Genomic DNA, 23,001 nt, shown 5'->3' on the forward strand with positions numbered 1-23,001 from the left:
CATTAATAGCTTATCATGTTCCAGGCTCAAAGCTAGGTGCTTTACCTGGATGGTTGCATTTACCCCTTACAATATCCTGTGGGAGGTAGGCAGTACTGTTATCCCCATTTTACAGATGGGGAAGTTGAAGCTTGCAGAGAACAGGTGAGAAGCTCCTCAGTGGTAGAGGCAGGATTTGACCCCGGGAGTGTGGCTCCGGGACTTCACTCTCAGCCCTGTTCTCTGCTGCAGAGGAGACATGACCAGGAAATAGAAGCCCAGGTCAGGTGAATCAGGGTACCAGCTCTTCTGACATCCAGGTAGGCTCACTCTCCTCCTTCACGAAACCCAGCATGCTGCTTCGGTATCAAATGAAGGGAATCAGACATTTTCAAGGATGAATGAATGAATGAGTCCTTCACTCAGTCTCAGACTGTCCCCTAATCAGCTGTCCCCAAGCCTGATCCCTGAATGCCTGTCACCCTACCTTCCTTGTCCCTAGCTTGCTTTCAGTGAGCCTGCACCCAGCGCTCTGATCCCAGAGACTGGACTGTATGGCGGATGGGTGCCCCTGAGAACCACCGAGGTCTGAACCTCACTGAGCACCTACTACAAGCCAGCTGTGGGGACACGTGGCCTCTGTGATCTCATTAATCCCTCAACACACCCATTTCACAGAGAGCAATGTTAAGTGTCTACCTAGAGCCCCCCAGCAGGTGTCAGTGCAGGCTCTGGGACCCAAACGACACGGGTTGGCTGGCGGCAGGGCAGACGGCTGCACCCAGAACCAGACGGCTTGCCTGCGTTTGTGTCTCAGACTCGGGAAGCTGGAGGACGGGGCCTCCTCGTGGGGTCAGACCTGCTCCTGGGCGCCTTTGCCTTTCGCCACACCTGGTCTGCCTTAGCAAATATTTCTCTCCGAGTTTACCCAGCCAGTCCAAGGTCGGGGGGAGGCCCCACTGTGCTGCGTGTGTAAGGCCAAGGTCCTGCGCTGTCTAAAGTTCACTCAGCAGACACTCACAAAACAGCTACCATGTGGGGGGTCGGGACGGGCTCGGGGTGGCTGACTTGGGGGAAGCCTTGGCGCATGTCGTGGAAGGAAGCTCGGAGCTGGGAGTCATCGCAGGTCACGTAAGTCAATTGTCACACGATCCTGGAGGAGCAAATTGGTATAGCAGCTCAGAAGGACAGAATTAACTTCTGATAATTTCTGATGGCTCAGGAGAGGTTTTGCTGAAGAAGTAATGCTGAGCTGGTCTTTTTTTTTTTTAATTTTTTTTTTGTTGTTGCTGTTTTTGGGGGGGAAGGGTAATTTTGATTTATTTATTCATAATTATTATTTTAATGGGGATACTGGGGATTGAACCCAGGACCTTGTGCATGCTAAGCACTCGGTCTACCACTCCCTACCCCAAGCTGCTCTTGAAGAGTATGTAGGGCTTCACCAGACGGCAGATTTGGGAACAGGGCTGGGACTTTCGGGCAGAGGGGACAGCTGGAGAAGAGCTGCGGTGCACACGGGAAGTCATGGGGACCTCAGTCTGGACCAGGGCAGGGTGTGTGAAGGAAAACAAAGAAGAAAGGGGACAATACTTGTAGTCCAGTGACAGGGACCCTGCACACGAGACCTGTGTTTTGTCTCTTCTCTTTCATCTCAGTTTCAGGGTGGTTTGGTCATTGACACTGCACCTAATTTACCCCCTAATCTATCTCCTGCCCCTCACTCTCCCATCTGCACATCAGCAGATGACTCACTCTGCCCTCAAGGGGGCGCTCACACCCAACCACACCTGCTTCTCCAACACCCCACCTGCCCCTTCCTGGGATTGACCTCATTCAACAGGTGACATAAGGTACCAGGTCTGGAGGGTGCCCACCTTGTTGGTGTGGCTGTCCCCCGTGGGGCCCTCTTTCTTAGCCCCTGTATTCATTTGCTAGGGCCACCATAACACAGTACCACAGACTAGGAGGCTTAGCAACAGAAATGTATTATCTCGCAGTCCTGGAGGCTGGAAGTCTGAGATCAAGGTGTCATCAGGGCGGTTTCTTCTGAGGCCTCTCTCTTCGGCTTGCAGACAGCCGTCTTTTCTCTCTGTCCTCGCATGGTCCTCCCTGTGTGTGTCTGTGTCCTAGTCATCCTCTCTCACAGTCTCTGCCAGTCATATTGGATTGGGGGCCACTCTAATTATTTTTGAAGGTTATTTTCTTATTTTTATTGAAGTATACTATGGTTGATGTACAGTAATATATATGTTACAGGTGTACGATACAGTGATTAACAATTTTTAAAGATTATATTCCATTTATAGTTATAAAATACTGACTATATTCCCATGTTGTACAAGGTATCCTGTAGTTTATTTTATGCATAATAGTTTGTGCTCCCTAATCCCCACTCCTATTTGCCCCTCACCCTTCCCTCTCCCCACTGATAACCATTAGTTTGTTCTCTACATCTGTGGGTCTGTTTCTTTTTTGTTCTATTCACTAGATTGTTGTATTTTTTAGACTCTACACAGATATGATATCATACAGTATTTGTCATTCTCTATCTGACTTATTTCACTAAGCATAATACCCTCCAAATCCATCCATGTTGCTGCAAATGGCAAAATGTCATTCTTTTTTATGGCTGAGTAGTGTTCCATTGTGTGTATATATACCACATCTTCTTTATCCATTCATCTGTTGATGAACATTTAGGTTGCTTCCATATCTTAGCAATTATACATAATGCTGCTATGAACATTGGGGTGCATTTATCTTTTCAAATTATTATTTTTGTTTTTTTCAGATATAAACCCAGACGTGGGATTGTGGGTCATATGGTAGTCCTATTTTTAGATTTTTAAGGAACCTCTCTATACTGTTTTCTACGCTGGCTGCACCAATTTACATTCCCACCAACAGTGTACAAGGGCTCCCTTTTCTCTACACCCTCAACAACATTTGTTATTTATGGTCTTTTGATGACACCATTCTGAAAAGGTCCACCCTAATTTTAACTTAATCATCTCTTTAAAGACCTGCTGTCTAAATATAGTCACATTCGGAAGCACTGGGGTTAGGACTTCACCATATGAAGTTGAAGGGGTGGAGGACGCAATTCAATGCATAGCAGTCACTCCACCTTTGAGTTGCTACAACGATTGCCAAGTTCATTCCTGTTCTCAGGAGCCCACTTTCATTCCCCGCTCTGACCTCATGCAGTCGGGGGACCTCCCCTTGTGAACCCCGCTGCCTCCAGGAAGCAGAGGAACAAGGCTAGGGCCCAGGACCCCTCCCCCCGACCCCTCCCTGCGGAGACTCAGACGGGAAGGGATGCCCTGGGCCTCCCGATGAAGCACTTCACGCCCCATTGAACAGCCTATGCTTGTTTATTTAGCTCTTTCATGCAAAGGCTTTTGTGTGTGGGGTGGTGTCTACAGGGAATCGGGCGTGGAGCCAGGACACGGATGGAATGGGGAGCCCAGCAGACATGGGCCCTGGCAATAACCGAGGACACAAACAAACAAACATAGAATTACAAATTGTGATGAGGGTAATTCTTTTGTCCACAGATGTTTACTGAATCTCCACTGGTGCTGTTCCGGGTGCTGAAGATAAATGAAGAAAACAACAAAGATCACTGCTCCGGAGGAGCTACATTCTAGTACAGACGGACAACAGCAGGAAAAAACCCACAAAGAGTAAAACAGAAACGTAAAATACATCGCATGCCAGTTGAGGACAAGTGCTGCGGAGAGTGAGCTCGACTTAGGGATGTGCTTCTATGAACAGGGCACGGGAGGGGAAGAACTGTAGCGCCAGGTGGAGAGACCTGATGCCCACTACCTTGGCCGTGTGGTCAAGGTCAGCTTCACAGTGATGTGTCGTGTTGACACCCGTCTGCTGTGGGGTGATGATAAGGAAGCATCGCCTGTGTGCGACCTGCCCCCAAACACGTCACTCTAATCATGAGAAAGCGCCATACAGACCCTGACTGAGGGCCATTTGACAAAATACCTGACCCGCAGTGCTCTTCCAAAGTGTCAAGGTCACGAAAAGCACACAAAGCCTAGTGCTACGGATTGAAGGTTTGTGTCCCTCAAAATTTGTATGTGGAAATCCTCACCCCAATGTGATGGTATTAGAAGATGGGGCCATTGGGAGGGGACAAGGTCATGAGGATGGAGCCCTCATGAGTGAGCCCCTGTGTAGAAGCCACCCGGTCTGTGGCATTTTGTTACAGTGTCCTGAACAGACTAAGACATCTGAGCGACTGTCACAGGCCAGATAAAACTCAGGGGGTGTGGAAACTAAATGTAACGTGGTTTCCTGGATGGGATCCTCGAGGAAAAAATTAGTGGAAAAACTGGTGAAATTGAAATAAATCTACCGTACCAGGGTTCACTTCTTAGTTTTGAGACATAGATCATGGTGACATCAGATATTTATGTCACAGGAGCTCTCTGTACTGTCATTACAACTTTTCTGTATATCTAAAATTATTTCAAAATAAAAAGTTGGTTTTTTAGTAAAACGCTAAAAAAAAATAGTAGAGAATATGAGGAGGTGAAGGAGTTATAAAGACAGAAGCAGATCAGTTAAGGAGGAGAACAGGGCACTAAGAGAGACAATCAAGGACCTTCTGCAGCCCGACATCCAGAGGGGCCCCTGGGGCGGTGGCATTAAAGCCGAGACCTGAGGGACAAGCAGGAGTTAATGGGGCAAATGCTACTTGTGCACTTCGTGAGTGAAGACCCAGAGGTGGGAGGGTGTGTCCTGTTGACAGAACTGACAGAGGACACATGAGGTTGGAGCCCGTGAGCATGTCTCTTCATCAGCAACTGTGACGATGTGCAGGGTGTGCGAGGTGGGGGCGACACTGAAAACACTAGTAGCACTTGAATGCCACTTGCTGCACGTGTGACACTGTCCTAAGCCCTCTGCCGACCTTGTCTCAGTTAATAAAGAGGCAGAGAGGCACTGCCGCAAGGAGCTGGGATGGCAAACAGGTGACGTCAGTGACTTTCTCTTGTTTCTTACAGAGCTGCACCCCAGAGTGGACCACCTGTCACCTTTCCCCAAGGAATGAAGTGGGAGCGAGGTGACACCAAGATGGCAACAGCTACAGACACAGAAGTGCTTTGGCCACTTGGGAGAATCCAGTAAGAGAGACCACTTGCCATTCCTGATGGTGATTTTCCATGAAGACATGCAGAGTTCAGATAAACAAACGCCCCTACACGCGCCCACACTGCTACTCACACACGTGTGCACACACGCACGCGCACACACAGCCTTCTGGAGACGCGTGGCTTCTAGCAGCTAATACGGCTGCAGCCTCCGGAGCTCATCACTCACTGTGTACCGGCGGGGTTGGGGGTGGTCCTCAGAGTCTTCCTCTCTCTGATCCCCTGCTTCTCCGTCAGTCTCTCCCGAAGAGGCTGCTGTGAACCCGTTTGTGGATCTGACCAGCAGGTATATGTGTCTTCAAGGATGTTAAGGGGTGGGGTGGGAGGGCCGGTCTGGCAGGTGTGGGATAAAGGAGTATGAGCTGGGGGCGGGGCCTCTGCTCTCAGGTGTGCTGAGCAAACGCACAATGTATCCATCTCCCCCACTGCCCAGCGTGGTGATGTCACAATGCCCGAGTCTCAGGGCTGTTTGGAGGCTTGGAGGGAATGGGGCAAAGGAAGGGGCTCGGACCCTGTGGCAGTGCCTCTCAGACTGTGACCGACATCACCCAGGGAGCTTGTTAAAAGTGCCTACTCCGGGCTCCTCCGCGAGGAATCAGCGTGGGCGAACAAGTGCCCCTCGGGGTTTGGATGCACACGCAGATAGCGCTTATCTGCCGTCACAAGACGGGAGAGCCCAGGGTTATTTGATTCTGCCCAGACTCCTGGGAATCTGTGCCCCCTCCTCCCTGGCAGCTGCTACCCGCCAGCTTCAGGGCCTGCAGACTCTCAGATTCTCTGCCCTGACAGGCCTAGACACCCTTCATTTCTAGGCATTTCTCCAGCTAATCCTTGCGGAGCAACAGCCAGGTAACACAAACCCAGGCATGTCCTCAAGACTCCGCCCAGAGGTCCTTCCTCGGTGCAGCCTTCCTGACACCCCCAGACCCATCTCTGGGCTCCCACTGCCCCTACACCCCGCAACCCCTTCATCACTCCCCACACTGTCTGGGTACCATCTCTCTGCTTGTCTGTGTCTCTCTCACACCGTGAAGTCCCTGGGGGTTCGATTCATCTAGCTGGCATGGCCCTGGGTCAATGAATGAAGAGGCCATTTGAGGGTTAGGCTCCAGAAGATTCCACCTTCTGGTTCCAACCGGTCTGGGGTCTGCGTGCTTGTAGGCAGCACACAGCTAACTTCCTCCACCCGGCAGGGGTTTCAGTACCTGTAAAGCGGCTCAAAGGACACGGCCCAGAATATTATCTGTAGTCCTTGAGAGGGAACTAAGGGTCCCGGACTCTAATGGCTAAACTGTTATTATGTTTTCTTGCCTGTCTGTTTTCCTTTGCTTCTGTTTTTTCTCACTTCTTGGATTAAATATATTCTTTGGCACTCAGGGAAGACCTAGGAGGCTAAAGCTTTCTACGAACAAGAGGCAGCCGGAGGCCATGGTGGGGGGGGGACATGTCCCCGGGAGGCCCCGTAGTGTCCTGCTCCATTCCATATGTTTTCCAGACCAGGTGCTGGGGTCTTTCCACAGCCCGGCCCGGAGCGGAGTCAGGGCGCCTCCACCTTCCCATGGGCTGCACGCGGCTGGGGTGGCTGTGTGTCCGCATGGGGACTCGGCAGCGGGAGTGGGGCTGTGCCTCCTGGAGGGGAGGAGGGTGTGGGCTCCCAGGCCGGCCGGCCTGGCCCCGGATCCCCGCCGGGCACTTTCCGCCCTGACACCTTGGGAACTGGCTTCGTCTCTCTGTACCTCGGTTTCCTCGGATGTAGAACAGAATAACTGAACCTTCCTCCAAAGGTACTTGTGAGAATTTGAGGAGCTCTTCACAAAGATCAGCTCAACTATAATTACATCACTGTTATGACCTGGCCTCTGCAGTGAAGGAAGTCCGGGTAAATTTGTTTAGAATAGGGATGGCCCAGGGAACCCTCATTTACTGAGGCATCAGTTATGTGGCATACACCGTTCTGTGCGGCTGACCTGCTTCCTTCCATAGCACTCAAACTTCCCTGCTCACTCTCTTCCCCCAGCCTAAGCGCCAAGTGGGCACGTGATACGGATTTAGGTTAATCTACTGCTGTGTCATAAATCATTCTAAAATCACACAGCTTGGACAACAGAATGCTTAAATCTCACAATTTCAGAGGGTCCGGAGTCTGGGAGGGGCTGAGCTGGGTGCTTCTGGCTCAGGGCCCCTTGTGGGCTTGTAGACAAGTCGTGGGCCGGTGCCGCCGCCTATTGCACATCCAGGCTCCCTCAGTGGCTGCTGGCAAGAGCCGTCAGCTCCTGCCTTTGGGGCTATTCCCAGGGCTGCTTCAGACATGGCTCCCCCCAGAGTGTGTGTGTGTGTGTGTGTGAGAGAGAGAGAGAGAGAGAGAACTCAAGTCAGAAGCAGCATCTTTTTATTTGTTATTTTCTTGTTGCTGTTGTTCAAAAAGTTATTTTTAATGGGCAATACTGGGTATAACCTTCCTCAATCACACAATGGGAAATTATGAAAGTTTCACCAGCTTTTAAAGGTAGAATACAATGTAACTAATATATACCTTTTAGAATGTCCTAGATTCTGGATTTTGTAGCCATTTAATTAATTAATTAATTAAAATTTATATATGTACTGTTTCTAAGAACAATTTAGTGCTTTAGCTTTTTAAACTTACCCACTTATCAAAGGAACAAAACCAACTACAAAATAAGATTCAACAGAATGCTGTAATCCAATCATAAAGGACAGTCAAATGTGCTTACACATATTCAAGAAATCAATCATCTTAGTTATAAATAATAAGTTGTTCATTTGTGTCCCTTTTTTTTAGATTCCACATATAAGTGATATCATATGGCATTTTTCTTTCTCTTTCTGGCTTACTTCACTTAGAATGATGATCTCCAGGTCAATCATGTTGCTGCAAATGACATTATTTTATTCATTTTTATGGCTGAGTAGCATTCCACTGTGTGTGTGTGTATATATATATATATACAGACCACATCTTCTTTATCGAGTCATCTGTTGATGGACATTTGGGTGGTTTCCATATTTTGGCTATTGAAATTGTGCTGCTATGAACATTGGGGTGCATGTGTCTTTCTGAATTATGTTTTTCTCTGGGTATATGCCCAGGAGTGGGATTGCTGGATCATATGGTAAGTCTATTTTTAGTTTTTCAAGGAACCTCCACACTGTCCTCCATAGTGGCAAGCAGCTCCTTTTTATAACCCAGTCTCGGAAGTGATGCCCCATCCCTTCTGCCATATTCCCTTTATTAGAATAAGTCACTAAGTCCATTCCAGCTCAAGGGGAGAGTAATTAAACCCCATCCCTTGAAGTCAGGATTGTCAAAGGATTTGTGTACATACGTCTTAAATGACCAGAGTACTGTAACCTCAGAATCCAGTGGAGTGACTGTTCTCACAGCTGAGTCTTAATTAAAAAGGGATGGACCGAATGAATGAACAAGTGAGTGGGTGAGGGAGGAGGGCATTCCTGCCCTGCTTTGCAGAGGAAAAGAGGAGAGGCTCAGAGAGGCTGAAGTGTATGTGAGGCTGTCAGGTCAAAGGACATGGGTGGCTGCTCTTACCTTAACAATTCTTGTGACCCAAGAATTCTCAGATGTCCCCTGGAGTGTGGAAGGCAGTACTGAAAGGGAGACAATGATGGCAGTCTGTAGTAGCTCATCCCTCCTCAAAGGAAAACAAGACACAACAGGAGGAGAAATGGATGACTAAGGAGCAGGCAAAACAGAGACAGGAATTCCCTCTGCTCCTGCCAAATGCTTCTGTGGTCACCTCCCCAGATCTGATCCACGCAGGGACACAGCCAGGGGCCGGCTGGGCTGTGCTGAAGGGAATTTGCAAACGTACCTCAGAGCTGCAGCCAGCATCATCCCTGGGACCACAGAACTAGGTCTGTGCAAACACAGCCAGAGAGCCTGGGTGCCAGGACAGAGCAGAGCCCAGAGGCCCCCGGCCTGTAAGAGAGAAGGCAGAGCCTGCTCTGGGGTTCGGGCTGTTCTTAATATCATTTCATCCTCCTAAGAATTGTTTAAGGAGCCATAAACGACAAAAGAGGTTCGGAGAGGTGAAGTAATTGGCTTAAAGTCACCCAGCTGGTGGAGGGCGGCAAAGCCATGATGCCAAGGGAGCAAGGCTGAGGGAGGCCCCTTCCATGACCCCTGCCTCCTCCACCTCCAGGAAGAAGCTCTCTGGAAGAAACCGGCATTGGTCCCTTCCAGCTTGTGTGCTCCGTGGAGGTGGTACACCCTCTTACTTGGATTCCCCGCTGCCTCCAGGTGAGCCCCAGAAATACAATCATCCATTTGCAGGGCCAGCTCACACGGGGACATATCCCTTCTCTAAGGGTTCCTTAGCCCACCTGTGCCGAGTCAGCACTCACGAATCAGAAGTAGCAACACAAAGGCAACGACTGCAGAAAACAGGAGACAGCATCACAGTGGTCAAGCTTCCAGAATCTGAATCAATCCAGTTCCTATGGACTCCATATGAGTCTGGGGACAGTAAGAGTGACTGTCCCCTGAATGGAGCACCTGCCAGCCTCAAGTCAGCAGCAGAGCACTCGAGACATACCTTCACCTACTTGAGGCGGGTGCTACGGCCACACTCACACAGGCTCCAAAGGCTGGTGCCACTTCAGCCCCTGCCTGTCTCTCCGCCTTTGTGCTTCTGGGTTTCTTGAGCCCTGGAAATAGGCTCCTGGAAACCTTGGCCCTGACTCCATTTTAAGGGTGCACCTTCCAGCTTCCTTTGGGCTGCTCACCTGGGTCCATTTCAAGTCAAAGAAACACGTGCATCCCAGCATTGGGGCCCGAGGCAGGCCACCCCAAAATATACTTCAATGGCATGTTGATTATTTTGATTTAAAGTTACTTAAGAAATGGCCAATACAGGGGGGATGGATAGATTAGGAGTTTGAGATTAATAGATACACACTACTATATATAAAATAGGTAAACAACAAGGACCTACCGTACAGCACAGGGAACGATATTCAATTTCTTGTAATGATCTGTAATGGAAAAGAATCTGAAAAACATATATATATGTCTGTATATGTATAATTGAATTGCTTTGCTATACACATGAAACTAACATTGTAAATTGACTACACTTCAGTAAAAATAAGAATCAGGAAAAAAAAAAAAAAGAAATGGCCAATGCAAGAGGGACACTTTGGCCCTCCTCTCTGTTTCCCTGAAAGCAGAAACTAAGTCTCCCGCATGGAAGGTGTACTCCCTGCATCTGGTGGAAGAAGGACACCCTTCTCATCAGACATGGGGAATGTGGAGCCGGGAAGCCTGGGTTAGCAGACCTCATCACTTCTTTTTTTTTTTTTTTTTAACATTTTTTTATTAAGTTATAGTCATTTTACAATGTTGTGTCAAATTCCAGTGTAGAGCACAATTTTTCAGTTTTACATGAACATACATGTATTCATTGTCACATTGTTTTTCACTGTGAGCCACCACAAGATCTTATATATGTTTCCCCATGCTATACAGTATAATCTTGTTTATCTGTTCTACATATGCCTGTCAGCATCTACAAATTTTGAACTCCCAGTCTATCCCTTCCCACCCCTCTCCCCCTTGGCAACCACAAGTTTATATTCTATGTCTATGAGTCTGTTTCTGTTTTGTATTAATGTTCTTTTTTTTTTTTTTTTAGATTCCACATATGAGTAATCTCATATGCTATTTTTCTTTCTCTTTCTGGCTTACTTCACTTAGAATGACATTCTCCAGTGACATCCATGTTGCTGCAAATGGTGTTATGTTGTCATTTTTATGGCTGAATAGTATTCCATTGTATAAATACACCACATCTTCTTTATCCAGTCATCTGTTGATGGACATTTAGTCTGTTTCCATGTCTTGGCTATTGTAAATAGTGCAGCTAACCTTGTTACTTCTTTAATGTACTCCTCCAAGCCCAAACTCTATTTAAATTCTTCACTAATTCAACACTTAAAACTTATATTTATGTGTCCTATCAGCCTCACTAATTTATTGTTTCTTTGTCAAAAAAGTATAAAAGCTGCCTGTTTTGGCCATTTCCTTAGCTCCCATTTCTAGGAGACCTCTGCACATAAGAATGAAAATTCCCTCCACAGGAATTATGATAGACTGATACCTGGAGGTGACTGACTTCTCCTATAAGATTCCTCCCAATGAAGATCCATGAATGTCCCCTCTATTGAACGCTGTCTAAGACCACTTCTTAGATGGCTCCTTGTTGATCATGTGTGGCCATAAACTCTCTAATAGCATACCTCTTGCCCAGCCAACTCTTTTCCTCCTCCATGGGACATGATTCTCTGGGAAGAAGCCTTCCTAGCACTGAAGAAGTCAATGCTGATGCCAAATAAACAAATGGTTGATCATTAATGCTTTTCCAAAAAAGATTTCGATCAAAAGGGGGAAATGTGAAAGGAAAATAAAAATGGTGTCAGTATTGCTAAGGGAGCTCTCTAGGATGAAGTCAGGGGCTGCTGAAGAAGTGTGATTGTGCACAGCTCAGCCCAAATGGAATCTGAATTTTCATCAACTATTTTCTTAAACAAGCATCTAGGGCATCTGCCTAATGTTTCAGACTCAAGACACATATTGGACACATACCCTAAAATGACTCATGACTACCTAGCCACTTATTGGAACCTTACCCTAAATAAATCATGACGGCCTATCTCTTAAGGACAACGATTTCTCTTCCTGTGTCAGAGTCAATCATAACTCTTGCCAGATAACTTTAACAGTCTCATGGTTTCTGTCTTTATAAAATCTGGACACATCTTCTTCCTCAGAACATGCTTTTGGTTTTACCAGAATCGGTATTTCCTGAACTGTAATTCCTAAGACCCTAAAAAAAACTCTTTTCTCATTTGCAGGCTTCTGTGTTTTCTTAGTTGACATATATTCTTCTCCCTTTCGCTGCTTTAGCCTGTGAGGCAGTGCCCCTCAGTATGTAAAGTATATACGAATCTCCTGGGGAGACTGTCAGGATACAGATGCTGTATTAGTAGTTCTGGGGTGGGCCCCAAGAGTCTACCTCTCTAGCAAGCTCCCTGCTGCTTGTCCTCAGACCACATTTGAGTATAGCAAGGGTGTCAATGGTCTATTCTTTTATGCACAGGGGCTTCTCTTAAGACACCAGCGTGCCATTAATTTCATTTTTGTTTTCCTTTGTCAGGTTCAGAAATATGGCTAGGGTCCTCTGGACTTAGAGGAGAGAATACTCAAAAGAGATTCCTGCCTCAGGCTCCAATGATCCTATAGCCTCAGTGGCCAATAGAAAGATGATATGGAGGGGACACTTCAAAAAAGAGGTGACACTGGATTCAGGAACAGAACAACAGACATTAGCCTTAATCCTTTTCTGTGTCCTAATTCCCTTATGCTCTCATCAGACCCTAGAGGACACTGTGACACGACCATCCATGCTTGTGGAATTGAAGAAAAAGCCTGTACCAATTTTGGGGTCTAAGTAGATCAATGATGGCTGTAAGAGCTCAGTGACGAGGCTGAGAGATGGGCAGAGGTGCGTGTAGCCCTGGAGCATCAGTCAGAAGCTCCAGGTGACAGGTGGCGCCCAGGACATGTTAGCTCCCCATAAGCACCCTCAGCATTATTTGGAAAAGGTAGAAAATTTTCTGCCTTCACATTGACTAGAGGTTCAGACTGTCAGTTCAGTTTTAAGGAAATTGATGACTCTCCTGGGGCCAGAGAATTTGGGGGACACTCAGGTAAAACATCAGGGTAAGAGAAGTAGTGATGCCGAATGTCCATTCTTATTTTCTATCAAGGCAATCAAACCCCAAATGTTTGGCTGGGACATAGCTACACAATGGAGAATATTGGCTGCACTGCACAGTGTCCCCTGCAGGTAGGTGTGGTCATATGACCAAGCTCTGGCTGATGGAACACAAGTGAAAATAAAACACCCCAAATCTAGAGCATTTCTTTCAAACAAAGGGTCGTGCCTTTGCCTTTCCCCCTTGCCCTTAGCTGGAAGGTGGACGTGGCAATGAGCCACTGGGACGTGGCAAACAACACAAGGAACGGCAAAGCACCTGGATACGAGAAGCCCAAATCCCTCGCAAAATGGGATCACCGTGTCAATCCACTCCCTCCACCTGGACTTACATGAGACAGAAATGAACTGAAGTCTGGTTTCAACCAATGTTTCTTTGGGATTCTGTGTAACTTAAAATATGTAATCAATTCTGCAAATATTTGGAGCCTGAAAAGACCTACATCATCATTTCAGGAAGGATGGGACCAAACGCTTGGTCACTTCCGGCCTTCACAGTTAACAAATCTTTATTAAGTACTTTTGGGATGCAGCAACAAACAAAAATAAAAATAAAAATCCTCTCCTACTAGAGCTTACATTTAGGATTATTTAATCTTTATAGAGACACTGGTCAGGGAAATGTTGTATTTGCATTTTAGAGCCGAGGAGATTAAGGCTGAGGGATTTTCAGTCAATTTTTGGGGGTCACGTAGCCGGTGAGTAGTACTTTCAGGATTCAGATTTACCTGCTGCCAAAGCCATCCCCTGCCACTAAACCCTGATTCCAGCTTGTGCTCAGTGGAACCCGTAGGGGCCCCAGGGGTCTGTCAGGGATATCATAGATGGAGGGTTGTGACTATGAGGGATGAAGAGGCAGTTTTCCCATGAGCTCGAGAGATGCCTGGGATGACAGCAGAGAGAAATCAAAGGAGACCTCAAGGTCAGGGGTGAACCAGGGCTTAGGATGAAGGAACAATGAAGGAGGCCAGGACGCAGGCCAGGACACAGCAGGTCCCCAAAGACTGACGGTGCCGGGGACCAGAGGCCCCAGACACTTGTACTCCGGGCACTCTGGGGGGCCCTCAGGCTAAATCTCCTCCCTGGGAATGGTGGAGGGGTGCCTCAATATGCAAATCAAGCTATAGACAAATAACACGTGTTAAAAACATATCTGAGTTTGTGTTTGGAGATTCCTCTCACATACACGCAGGTGCACACACACATCCCAGAAAAATAACTCGTAATGGTAACAGCACAGTGGCAGCTGGGCTGTCCCAGAGTGACACAATTCTGGGGGATTTTTTTCAAATGTCTTTCTCTACATTTTGGGGGTTTTTACATGGTTCTCAATGAGGATGTCATAAATGGGGGAAAAAGAGTCACAAGAGTCAATAAATGTTTAAAAAAGAAGACTAATCAGGGATATTTTTCAATGTCTGTTTTGTATATTCTGAGCTTTCACATGTTCCTCAGTATTTCTTAAATGGAAGAAAATATGATAAAAAGAAACATTTTTTATTTGTTTATTTTTAGTGTTTTTTCCTTAAGAGGCAAAAAGAGGTTTCTGCAACTAGATTGCTTAAGTAATCAAATAAATCCTGTTACCAGGAATGATCGATCCTTGGTCGTTTCCAGTCCAAGGACAGAACCCCGCCCATGTTTCACAAGCAAGGGGAGGAGATCCTCGCAGGCACAAAGGAGCAGCAGCACCGTGAAAACCCAGCATTCCAGGCAGGTGGCGGCCTCGGTTCCACGCACCGCATCCAGCTCTCCGAGCCAGGTAATCCGTGACGTTCCCACACTGGAAGCAAAGGACTCTCTTTCCCAGGGTGGCTCTAGGCCCCGGGCTGGGGTCTGGGGAACATGTGGCAGGAGGGAGGCGGGAGGACCTGTGTTCGAAGCTGGGACACTTCTGAGCCCTCTGAAGACCTCTCCCTGGGTCTGTTTTCATTCCTGCAAAGGAAGGGACATTCCACCAGGGCTTCTAGGGTCATTTCCGCCTTTGACTCTTGAGGAATCTGATTCGAGCCAGCTGTGTACCCCCCTTCAGGATCAGGACTCCCCCGAGGGCCATGAGTTGCATCTCCTTGCCTGGCCAGGGGAGCTGCTCTCAGAGAGCTGTGAGGATCAAATTAGCGCACTGGGTCCCTCTGGGCAGAGGCCCTGGGGTCTCCATGGGGGTTTCTTGGGCCCCACTCTCTCTCCAGGACCCCCAGCCAAGCAGACAGGCAGGTGTGTCTGTCTAGCAACTGAAAAGACAGACTGTTCAGAAACAGAGCCAACCCTCCAATGTGCCCAAATAGACAAGTGCTATTTCTCTAGGAATAATATTAGGGGAAAATGTTTAACTCTTTTTGGAAAAATTGGTTGCATCAGCCCTGAGTAAACTATGAGTTGGGGCAACTGATGTGTCTCTGTCCCAGGCCAAAGGCCTTTCCATCGGCCTCTTGTTGCGATCAGCTCAGTCCCTCCCCTCCGTCCCCCCTCCTCCCCTCTCCTCTCTCCTCCTCTCCTCTTCCTCTTTTCTCTCTCTTCCCCCCTTCCCCGCCCCAGCACACAAGCAGCCCTTTCTTCTCTGAACTCTGAGATGAATGGGCAGACACTGAAGGTAAACAATCCTGTTTGCTGAAGTCACCAGCTTGGGACACAGTATTTCTTGGCTTTCAGACAGAAGCTCTGTCCCCGGTCCCCATGGATGACAGCTCTGGTTTGTAGTCTCAAGAGAGTTTGGCACGTGGAGAGGTGACACCTCTGGAACACCTCTTACGAGCCAGGCACCTCCATCATTTATGTCACCTGAGCCATTCAGCTTTTTGGACAAGGATGGGAACTGAGGCTCAGAGAGTTTCCGTCACTGGCTTGTCACCACACAGCTGTCACAGGTGGCCAGGATGAAAACCTGGTCCACGTCTCTGACACTAAGGCCCACATAACTTTCACCCTACTAGGAGGCCTTTCCAGGCTCCTGGTGGAAACTCCCACCATGTGTCCACCTGTCAGGGGCTGAAAAGAACACTCTGCCCTCCTATGGTCTTTACACCAACCCTCATCAGGACCGCCTGGGCGCCAGCACTGCTCCCGCTGCTTTTGGTGGCCTCTCTCACTCGACCTTCACTGTGACGAGGTACCCCAACACGAGTGCCAGCCTAAGGTCGCACAATATTTCATCAAGAGACCAGGAGTGGTGCTGTGGCCTCTGCCTCAGTCCCGACTTCCTTGGGGTTCTGCTTGGGGAGCAGACAGGGGACATAGTGGGAAAGGAGACCCTGCCCCCAAGTCCCCTCGATGGTGTCTGCCCCTAACCAGCAGGGAGGATGTGTTCGCACTGGATGGACACCACCTCACACCTGTCACCAGCTTCCCCACTTCGGGGCCAGGTAAACAAGCTTTCTCACCCTCTCTCCTCCACCTGCTGGCTGTGTGACCTTGGAAAAAAACCCCTTCCCCTCTCTGTGCTCAGTTTCTCCATTGCGGAAGGTGGCAACAATTGCAGTACTTGCTCAAAGGGTAAGAGGGAACCCAGAGCATCGGCACATAAGTTGGGAGCCCAGGAAAGTACCTACCACTAAGAGATCACAAAGCTAGTGGAGGCAGAGAGAACACAGAACACCTGGGGAGAGTGGGTGGCAGCTGGGACATTATCTGACCTTCGAAGACTGAGGGAGCTTTGCTTTCCAGGCATGAGGGCAGAGGGGATGTCACCCCTCCTGGCTCTGGGGCTCCTGGTGGCTGGGCTCTGCTCCAGGGTCCACTGCCTCCCAGAGGGTGTACTTGACCTGGAGAAGGTGACCCAGGAGGACCAGCACAGAGAGGCATCTGTGGACAACTTCACATTAGCCTCCAGCAACACCAACTTCGCCTTCAGCCTCTACAAGCAGTTGGCTTTGAAGACCCCTGATAAGAATGTCATCTTCTCCCCACTGAGCGTCTCCATGGCCTTGGCCTTCCTGTCCCTGGGGGCCCGCGGCACGACCCTGACGGAGATCCTCGAAGGCCTCAAGTTCAACCTCACGGAGACCCCCGAGTCAGAAATCCACCAGGGCTTCCAGCACCTCCTGCAGACACTCGGCCAACCCAGCAACCAGCTGCAGCTGAGCGTGGGCAACGCCATGTTCGTCCAAGAGCAGCTGAAGCTGCTGGACAAGTTCAGGGACGACGCCCGGGCGCTGTACGCGGCCGAGGTCTCCTCCATCAACTTCCGGGACCCCGACACCGCCAAGAGTCTCATCAACGACTATGTGAAGAATAAAACCCAGGGGAAAGTTGTGGATTTGTTCAAGAGGCTTGACCCACTCACAGAAGTGGTCCTGGTGAATTACATCTACTTTAAAGGTGGGCGCCCGGCGCGGGGTTTGGGAAGAAGCACACTTTTAGTTCTGAGGCTTCAGCGCTATTTCTGTCTCGGCTCAGCCAACTGTGTTGTTAGCAAAACCTTGTAGAGGAGGCTGCCCTCGGCTCAGGGGGTGGCGGGCACCGGGTCCTGCCCCGACCGCAGGCTTCGTCTCTCCTGTCACAGTGGTCGCTGGAGGACGGAAGTGCAGGGGAGCCCACTAACCCTCTGTGTGAGGCAGAGGGAGCCTTCTTATTGTGACTTAAATTTGGGCAGCTGCCGGAAGGCAGGAGCTTTCCTTTCAGATCCCTGGGGGTGGCCGGCAACCCCAGCTTCCTCCCTGATGAGACGCTTTCAGACACACTCAGGGAACCCTCAAGTGTGCACACCACGGCTGTGTCTGACCTGGGCGAAGTCCTGGCTGAGTGGATGGTCCCCTGCACTTCCCTCTCCCACCCTGTCCAGTCCTGGGACTTTCTCCTCAAAATCTCCTCCCAAGGCACACCCACCCAGCCTGGCTTTCCCTCTGCAACTGCCTCTAACCACGGGGACGCAGGCAGGGGTGACAAAGCAGGAGTAGGGGTGGATACAGACTCCAAGGAGGACCCAGGGCCCTAATCTCCCAAGACTCTCCCCGCTCTGAGTGCTCCAGTCCTCCTGAGGGGTGACCCCCACCCCTGCCCTCTCCTCTGTTGCCCTCTGCCCTGCCCTCCCTGCCCCCTTTTCGCTTCTTGCTTCAGCCTGGTTCACAAGGCAGTGGGGGAGGTGTGGGATGTGCACGTCCCTGCAATGCCGCTGACTAACAACTGGTCACTAACGCTGTTCCCTTTAAGGGTCAGGATGTCCCATCTCTCCCCAGACCCCAGTCTCACCCCCATCTCTCTCTTGCCCTCTAAAATCCTGTTGGTTTCTCATGCAGCACAATTAGCCAGGTTTCTTCCATGGCCTCCCTCTAATCCAGGCCTGTGGGGCTCACCCCATCCCCAAGGGCTCACCCGGCTGCCCAGGTGTACGTGCAAACCCACACAGCCCTTGCATTCACAGCCATCTCCAATTGCTCCCTCCACCTCTAGCCAAATGGAAGTTGCCCTTTGACCCCCAAGTTACAAACCAGGCAGAGTTCCACGTGAGCGAGAACAGGTCGGTGGAGGTGCCCATGATGAGGATCCCGAGCCTGGTCACACCTATGTTCCGGGACGCGGTGCTGGGCTGCGTGGTGGTGGAGCTCCAGTACACCAGCAACGACAGCGCCCTCTTCATCCTCCCGGACGAGGGCCGACTGGAGGAGGTGGAGGCCAAGCTGCTCCCGGAGACACTGAGGAGGTGGAGAGACTCACTGCATCCCAGGTGACTCTCCCCAGGTCCCAGAGCTGTGGACGGCCCCCTGCCTTTTTGGTTCTCCCCCCCTCTTCCTGGACTCCTGACCCCAGCATTCAGTGCCTGACTCACATCCAGGGGCTGGACAGAGGTGGGAGCCTGTCCTGGGATGACCTTGCCCTTTGCTGTCTTCATGACTCTTGGCCTGCGGTGCTCCTTCTACCATAATGACATCGTGATGACATCTGATGGGTTGGGGGTGGAGGCTTCCTCTGATTCTAACAGGAACTAAGCGTAAGAATTCCTAACCCAGTGGTGAGCACTCATGCATGTCCTGTCCTTGGCTCCACCTTGTCAAGTTGCAGGGAGACAGACACAATGTGATCAGTTGAGGGCTGAGGTCAGGAAGTTGGACGGGAGCTAAGAGTCAGCTTTTCATTGGCAAAAGATTACATTCACTCATTTACTCATTCAACCATTCAGCACTGGTTTCATAGGTTAATTGAGGACCTACTATGTGCCAGGGACTAATTTAGACCCTGAGGGTAGACCAGCAAATAAAACACTAAATTCCCTGCCCTCGTGGCACTTACTTTGTAATTGGGGTGAAAGATAAGAAACAAATACATTATTTGGGTGTTGGGAGGTGAGAAACGGGGAGGTGGGGATGGTAAAGCACAGTAAGATGATTAAGAAAACCGGACACAGAATTAGTCTGAGATATTAAATAGGGAGGCTGTTAGGTGATTTTTTTGAGGTGAGGGATTGAACCATGTAGATGTGTTGGGGAAATGCATTCTTGGCGGAGGGAACAGCCAGTGCAAGGCCTCTAAGACAGAAGCCAGCCTGGTGTGGTGGAGGATTAGTGAGGTCAGAGCAGCTGAAGCAGAGTGAGTGAGATGGAAAGTTGGGAGAGGTCAGGGCCCCCAGTTGGGGGAAGATCAGGTTATGCTGACCCCTCGACTCAGCCCCCTCTAACAAATGGAGACTCACCACAAGGTTCTAAGCCAAAGAGTGAGTGATCTGAGTAAGGTTTCAGAAGCATCCCCCAGGTTGCCAAGTGGAGAACAGACAGCAGGGGACAAGCATGGGGGCAGGGAGGCCACCAGGAGCCCAGGGCAGTCATCCGGGGATGCTGCTGGTGGCTGGACCAAGAGGGAGCCAGGAAGTGTGAGAAGCTGTTGGGCTCTGGACACAGGCTAGGATGTGGAATTCAGGAGACCAAAAACAGGGGAGCCAACAGAGGGAGAGGGAGTTCTGGGCCCTCTGTCTGCAGGGGGCCTAGGGAGGGTGTATGGGCAGCCGCGCAGGGTGCGGCCCAGATTCCAGACCCCCTCCCAGGCTCACCCCCCGCCACCGTCACCCCTATGCTTCTCTGGGGCTCACTCCCTACTGAGACGGGAGAGGTGTCCTTGACCCGCTGTTCTAATTGGGCGGTTCTGCAGATCCTAGTGGGTAACAGGTGTGGAGGTCACTTTATTAACCACAAAGAGTGAGAGACCTACCTGAAAAGGAGATTGAGGCTGTGGCCCCCTCCCCAACCCCTGTCCAGAGGACCAGATGCCACCTGGGCCTGCCTGACTCTCAGCCCCTCCTCACTGCAGATCCCAGGAGACCCCAGGGGGACCACACCCTCTCCCTACTGATAATTCCTTCTCAATCCTTTCCTTCCTCCAACACTAAAGAGCTGCCACAGACCAGGGGCTCAAGGAATAGTTGTAAACAGGTAGAATATTCATCAAACACCTTTGATTTACAAATAACTGGGGAATGATGCATCTGCATATCCCTGGCCCATCCAGGGGCCTCAGTAAGAATTTGATGAATGAATGGATAATGGATTAAGGAAGGAATGAAGGACTGACTATGAGGAGGAACAGATCCCTTTCTCCTCCCAAGGGGCTCATATTTAATGGGAGCCACAGCCCCCTCATATTTGGCATCTGTAAGATCAGGCACCATGACAAGAGTCTTAAGGGAAAAACAGACAGAGAGGGAGGGAGGTCCGAGACATCACCTCATTTTCAAGAACCTGCTGCCAGCTCTGCTCAAAAGCAGAAGCAGAGGCAGCCCTGCCCTCAAGCTAACTGGGAGACAAGATGGAGACCTTTGAGAGATTGCTCAGGTCCCCAAGACCCGTGAGCACAGCCCCCAGCCCTCCATGTCCCGCCCCAAGCCCCTGCCCAGCCCCTCACCTCCCTGCTCCGCATGCTCAGGCTGCCCTCTGGGCTGTGGAGCATCTCCTCTTTCTTCCCACTTCCCTGCGAGTCCGTCTGCCTGCCTCCTGCCCTCCTCTTCACCCAGCCAGCTCCTTCCCCTCCTCCAGGACTTAAACTAGATACCACCTCCTGCAGGAAGCCTTCCTGATGCTCACGGAGCCAGCATCCCCCCCCCCCCCTGCCCCAGCACAGTCTCCCAGCAGCTGTGGAATCCGTGTTGGAGTGAGGGTGTTTCCTCTGCCCTGCAGGCTCGAGGGGAGAAGCAGGGCCAGGCACGGGCACCGCCACAGGCCCAGCCCTGACACATAGTCTGGCATGTAGTCTCCTGCAGACGTGAGTGGATCATTAACAATTAAGAGGAGTGAGCACCAGGGGTCAGGAAACTGAGGAAAGGAGTCCTTATTTCCAATGACAAGCGAGTGGACAGAGAGGAAACCAAGGAAGACCATACTGTCAGGTGGGAGAAAAGCGGGCACCAAGCGAAACAGGCGCTGAAGTTTATTTTCCTCATTTCCTAGCCTAATAGATGAGCTCGGCCTGCCAAAGTTTTCCATCTCCAGCGACTATGATCTGAAAGACATCCTTCCCCAGCTAGGCATTAGGGAAGTCTTCACTGACAAGGCTGACCTGTCAGGAGTCAATGATTCTAATGACCTGAAGGTTACCCAGGTGGGTATTTAAGTTTTGGATAAGTCATATTCCTCACAGGAGTGTGAATAATGAAGGCCAGACGTTTGAGTAATCTTGAATTTGCAGAATAATTGCATTTCTTGTAACTCAGTCACCCTCCCTGGACTCCCCAAGCCCAGGAGAGATGGGTTACCATGATGCTGGGGGCAAGTCGCCACCATCCTTGGAATATATGTGACACAGAAGCCCTTCATCGGGGAGGACCTGGGGTGGGATCAGCTGTGGACCCCCACCCCAACTCCATCTGTCACTGCTGTGTACAGAGGTAAATGATAACTCCCGCACCTCTCCAACTTTTCACCTTTAAAAGGAGGGTGATAGACCTTGGCTCGTGGGCAGTGCCAAGCAGAGCAGGTAAGAGGTAATAGGTATTGAGAGTGGCTATCGGGCAATGGTGATGAAAATACACCAAGAGTGGGAGAGAAGAACCCCGGGGACTCTTGTGCTGCGATCCTAGAGGCAGAGTAGTCAGAATGAATGGGGGATACTTGGCAGTCCCCCAAGTCACCACTGTACCCCACCCTCCAAAGGATGTGGTGAAGGGTGCGTGTGTGCCAAGGGGGCCGAGTGGTCCAGGGATGGGAAGCCACATCCTGTGCAGTGGTGGAGGTCCCCAGGGACATTTCAGCTGGGGCAAGAGAGGTGCAGAAACAGTGTGCACCCATCTGCTGATTCGACCTGGAGGGTGCTGGCCCTAGGGGCTGTTTTGGGGGCAGCACAGTCTCTGGACTCAGACAGAGAAGGATCCGGATCAGGGAGCCCCTGGTCTTTGCCTTTCTGACCATGGGGACATCACTCACGGCATTTGACCTCAGTTTGCACATCTGTGCATCAGGACCAGGTGAACCAGCGGGCAGGATTGCTGGGAGGAACAAAACAAATTGAACATGTTGGCAGCACAGTGACAGGCCAGCAGGAGATGCTGGGTGAATGTCGTCCCGTTAGAGACCCCAGGCAGGCTGCTCACCTCCAGCCCACCCCGTCGCCGGTGGGTAATGGTCTGGTGTCCCCACAGGTGGTCCACAAGGCTGTGCTTGATGTGGGCGAGGAGGGCACGGAAGGATTTGCTTCTACAGGAATCAGCGTGGAAACCAGGATCATGAAGACGATCACTGTGTATTTCAACAGGCCCTTCTTGTTAACCATAGTGCACAGAGACACCCAGAGCGTCATCTTTTTGGGCAAAGTCACAGACCCCAGTCAGGCCTAGAGCTCCTCTCTGAGCTGTGAGCCCCTTCCCTAAGGAGCTAGGTGCCCACATCCTTGGGCACAGCCTGGCCTCTGTGCACTGAGGAGCTGGCCTGCCTGCCCTCCCCCCTACCTTGCTCATCCTTCAGAAGGTGACAGTGACTCTGCTGGTGGCTCCCACATGTACAGGGAGTCTGTGCCCTGGTCAGTAGTAGCTCTGAGACCCCTCTCTGACAGCAATAAACCACTTTGTGTGGACTGGACTCTTTCCTGTGTCTCTCCGCCCTGATCTGCCCGAGTCCACA

The 23,001-nt window shown here is 50.3% G+C and overlaps 1 protein-coding gene and 1 long non-coding RNA gene across 2 annotated transcripts; both read left to right on the forward strand.

Annotated features, from left to right (window-relative positions):
- The first annotated feature begins 1,046 nt into the window (after positions 1-1,046).
- LOC105095591 (uncharacterized) lies at positions 1,047-5,453 on the forward strand. The gene is made up of 3 exons (XR_837760.3): positions 1,047-1,110; positions 3,540-4,055; positions 5,010-5,453. It is a non-coding gene; the product is annotated as an uncharacterized LOC105095591 (long non-coding RNA).
- A 9,165-nt stretch (positions 5,454-14,618) lies between these two features.
- On the forward strand, positions 14,619-22,959 carry SERPINA3 (serpin family A member 3). The gene is made up of 5 exons (XM_064486226.1): positions 14,619-14,732; positions 16,631-17,284; positions 18,356-18,629; positions 21,337-21,487; positions 22,524-22,959. Exons 2-5 carry the CDS (start codon positions 16,633-16,635, stop codon positions 22,716-22,718), a joined length of 1,272 nt encoding a protein of 423 aa, XP_064342296.1. The 5' UTR covers positions 14,619-14,732; positions 16,631-16,632; the 3' UTR covers positions 22,719-22,959.
- Positions 22,960-23,001: the final 42 nt, after the last annotated feature.

This window comes from Camelus dromedarius, chromosome 5 (assembly GCF_036321535.1).
Source record: "Camelus dromedarius isolate mCamDro1 chromosome 5, mCamDro1.pat, whole genome shotgun sequence".
Classification (NCBI taxonomy): domain Eukaryota; kingdom Metazoa; phylum Chordata; class Mammalia; order Artiodactyla; family Camelidae; genus Camelus; species Camelus dromedarius.

Coding starts and splice junctions, on each gene's coding strand:
- SERPINA3 (XM_064486226.1), top strand. CDS start 16,633: ATGAGGGCAGAGGGGATGTCACCCCTCCTGGCTCTGGGGCTCCTGGTG. Junction 18,630..21,336: donor AGAGACTCACTGCATCCCAG/GTGACTCTCCCC, acceptor CTCATTTCCTAG/CCTAATAGATGAGCTCGGCC. Junction 21,488..22,523: donor ATGACCTGAAGGTTACCCAG/GTGGGTATTTAA, acceptor GTGTCCCCACAG/GTGGTCCACAAGGCTGTGCT.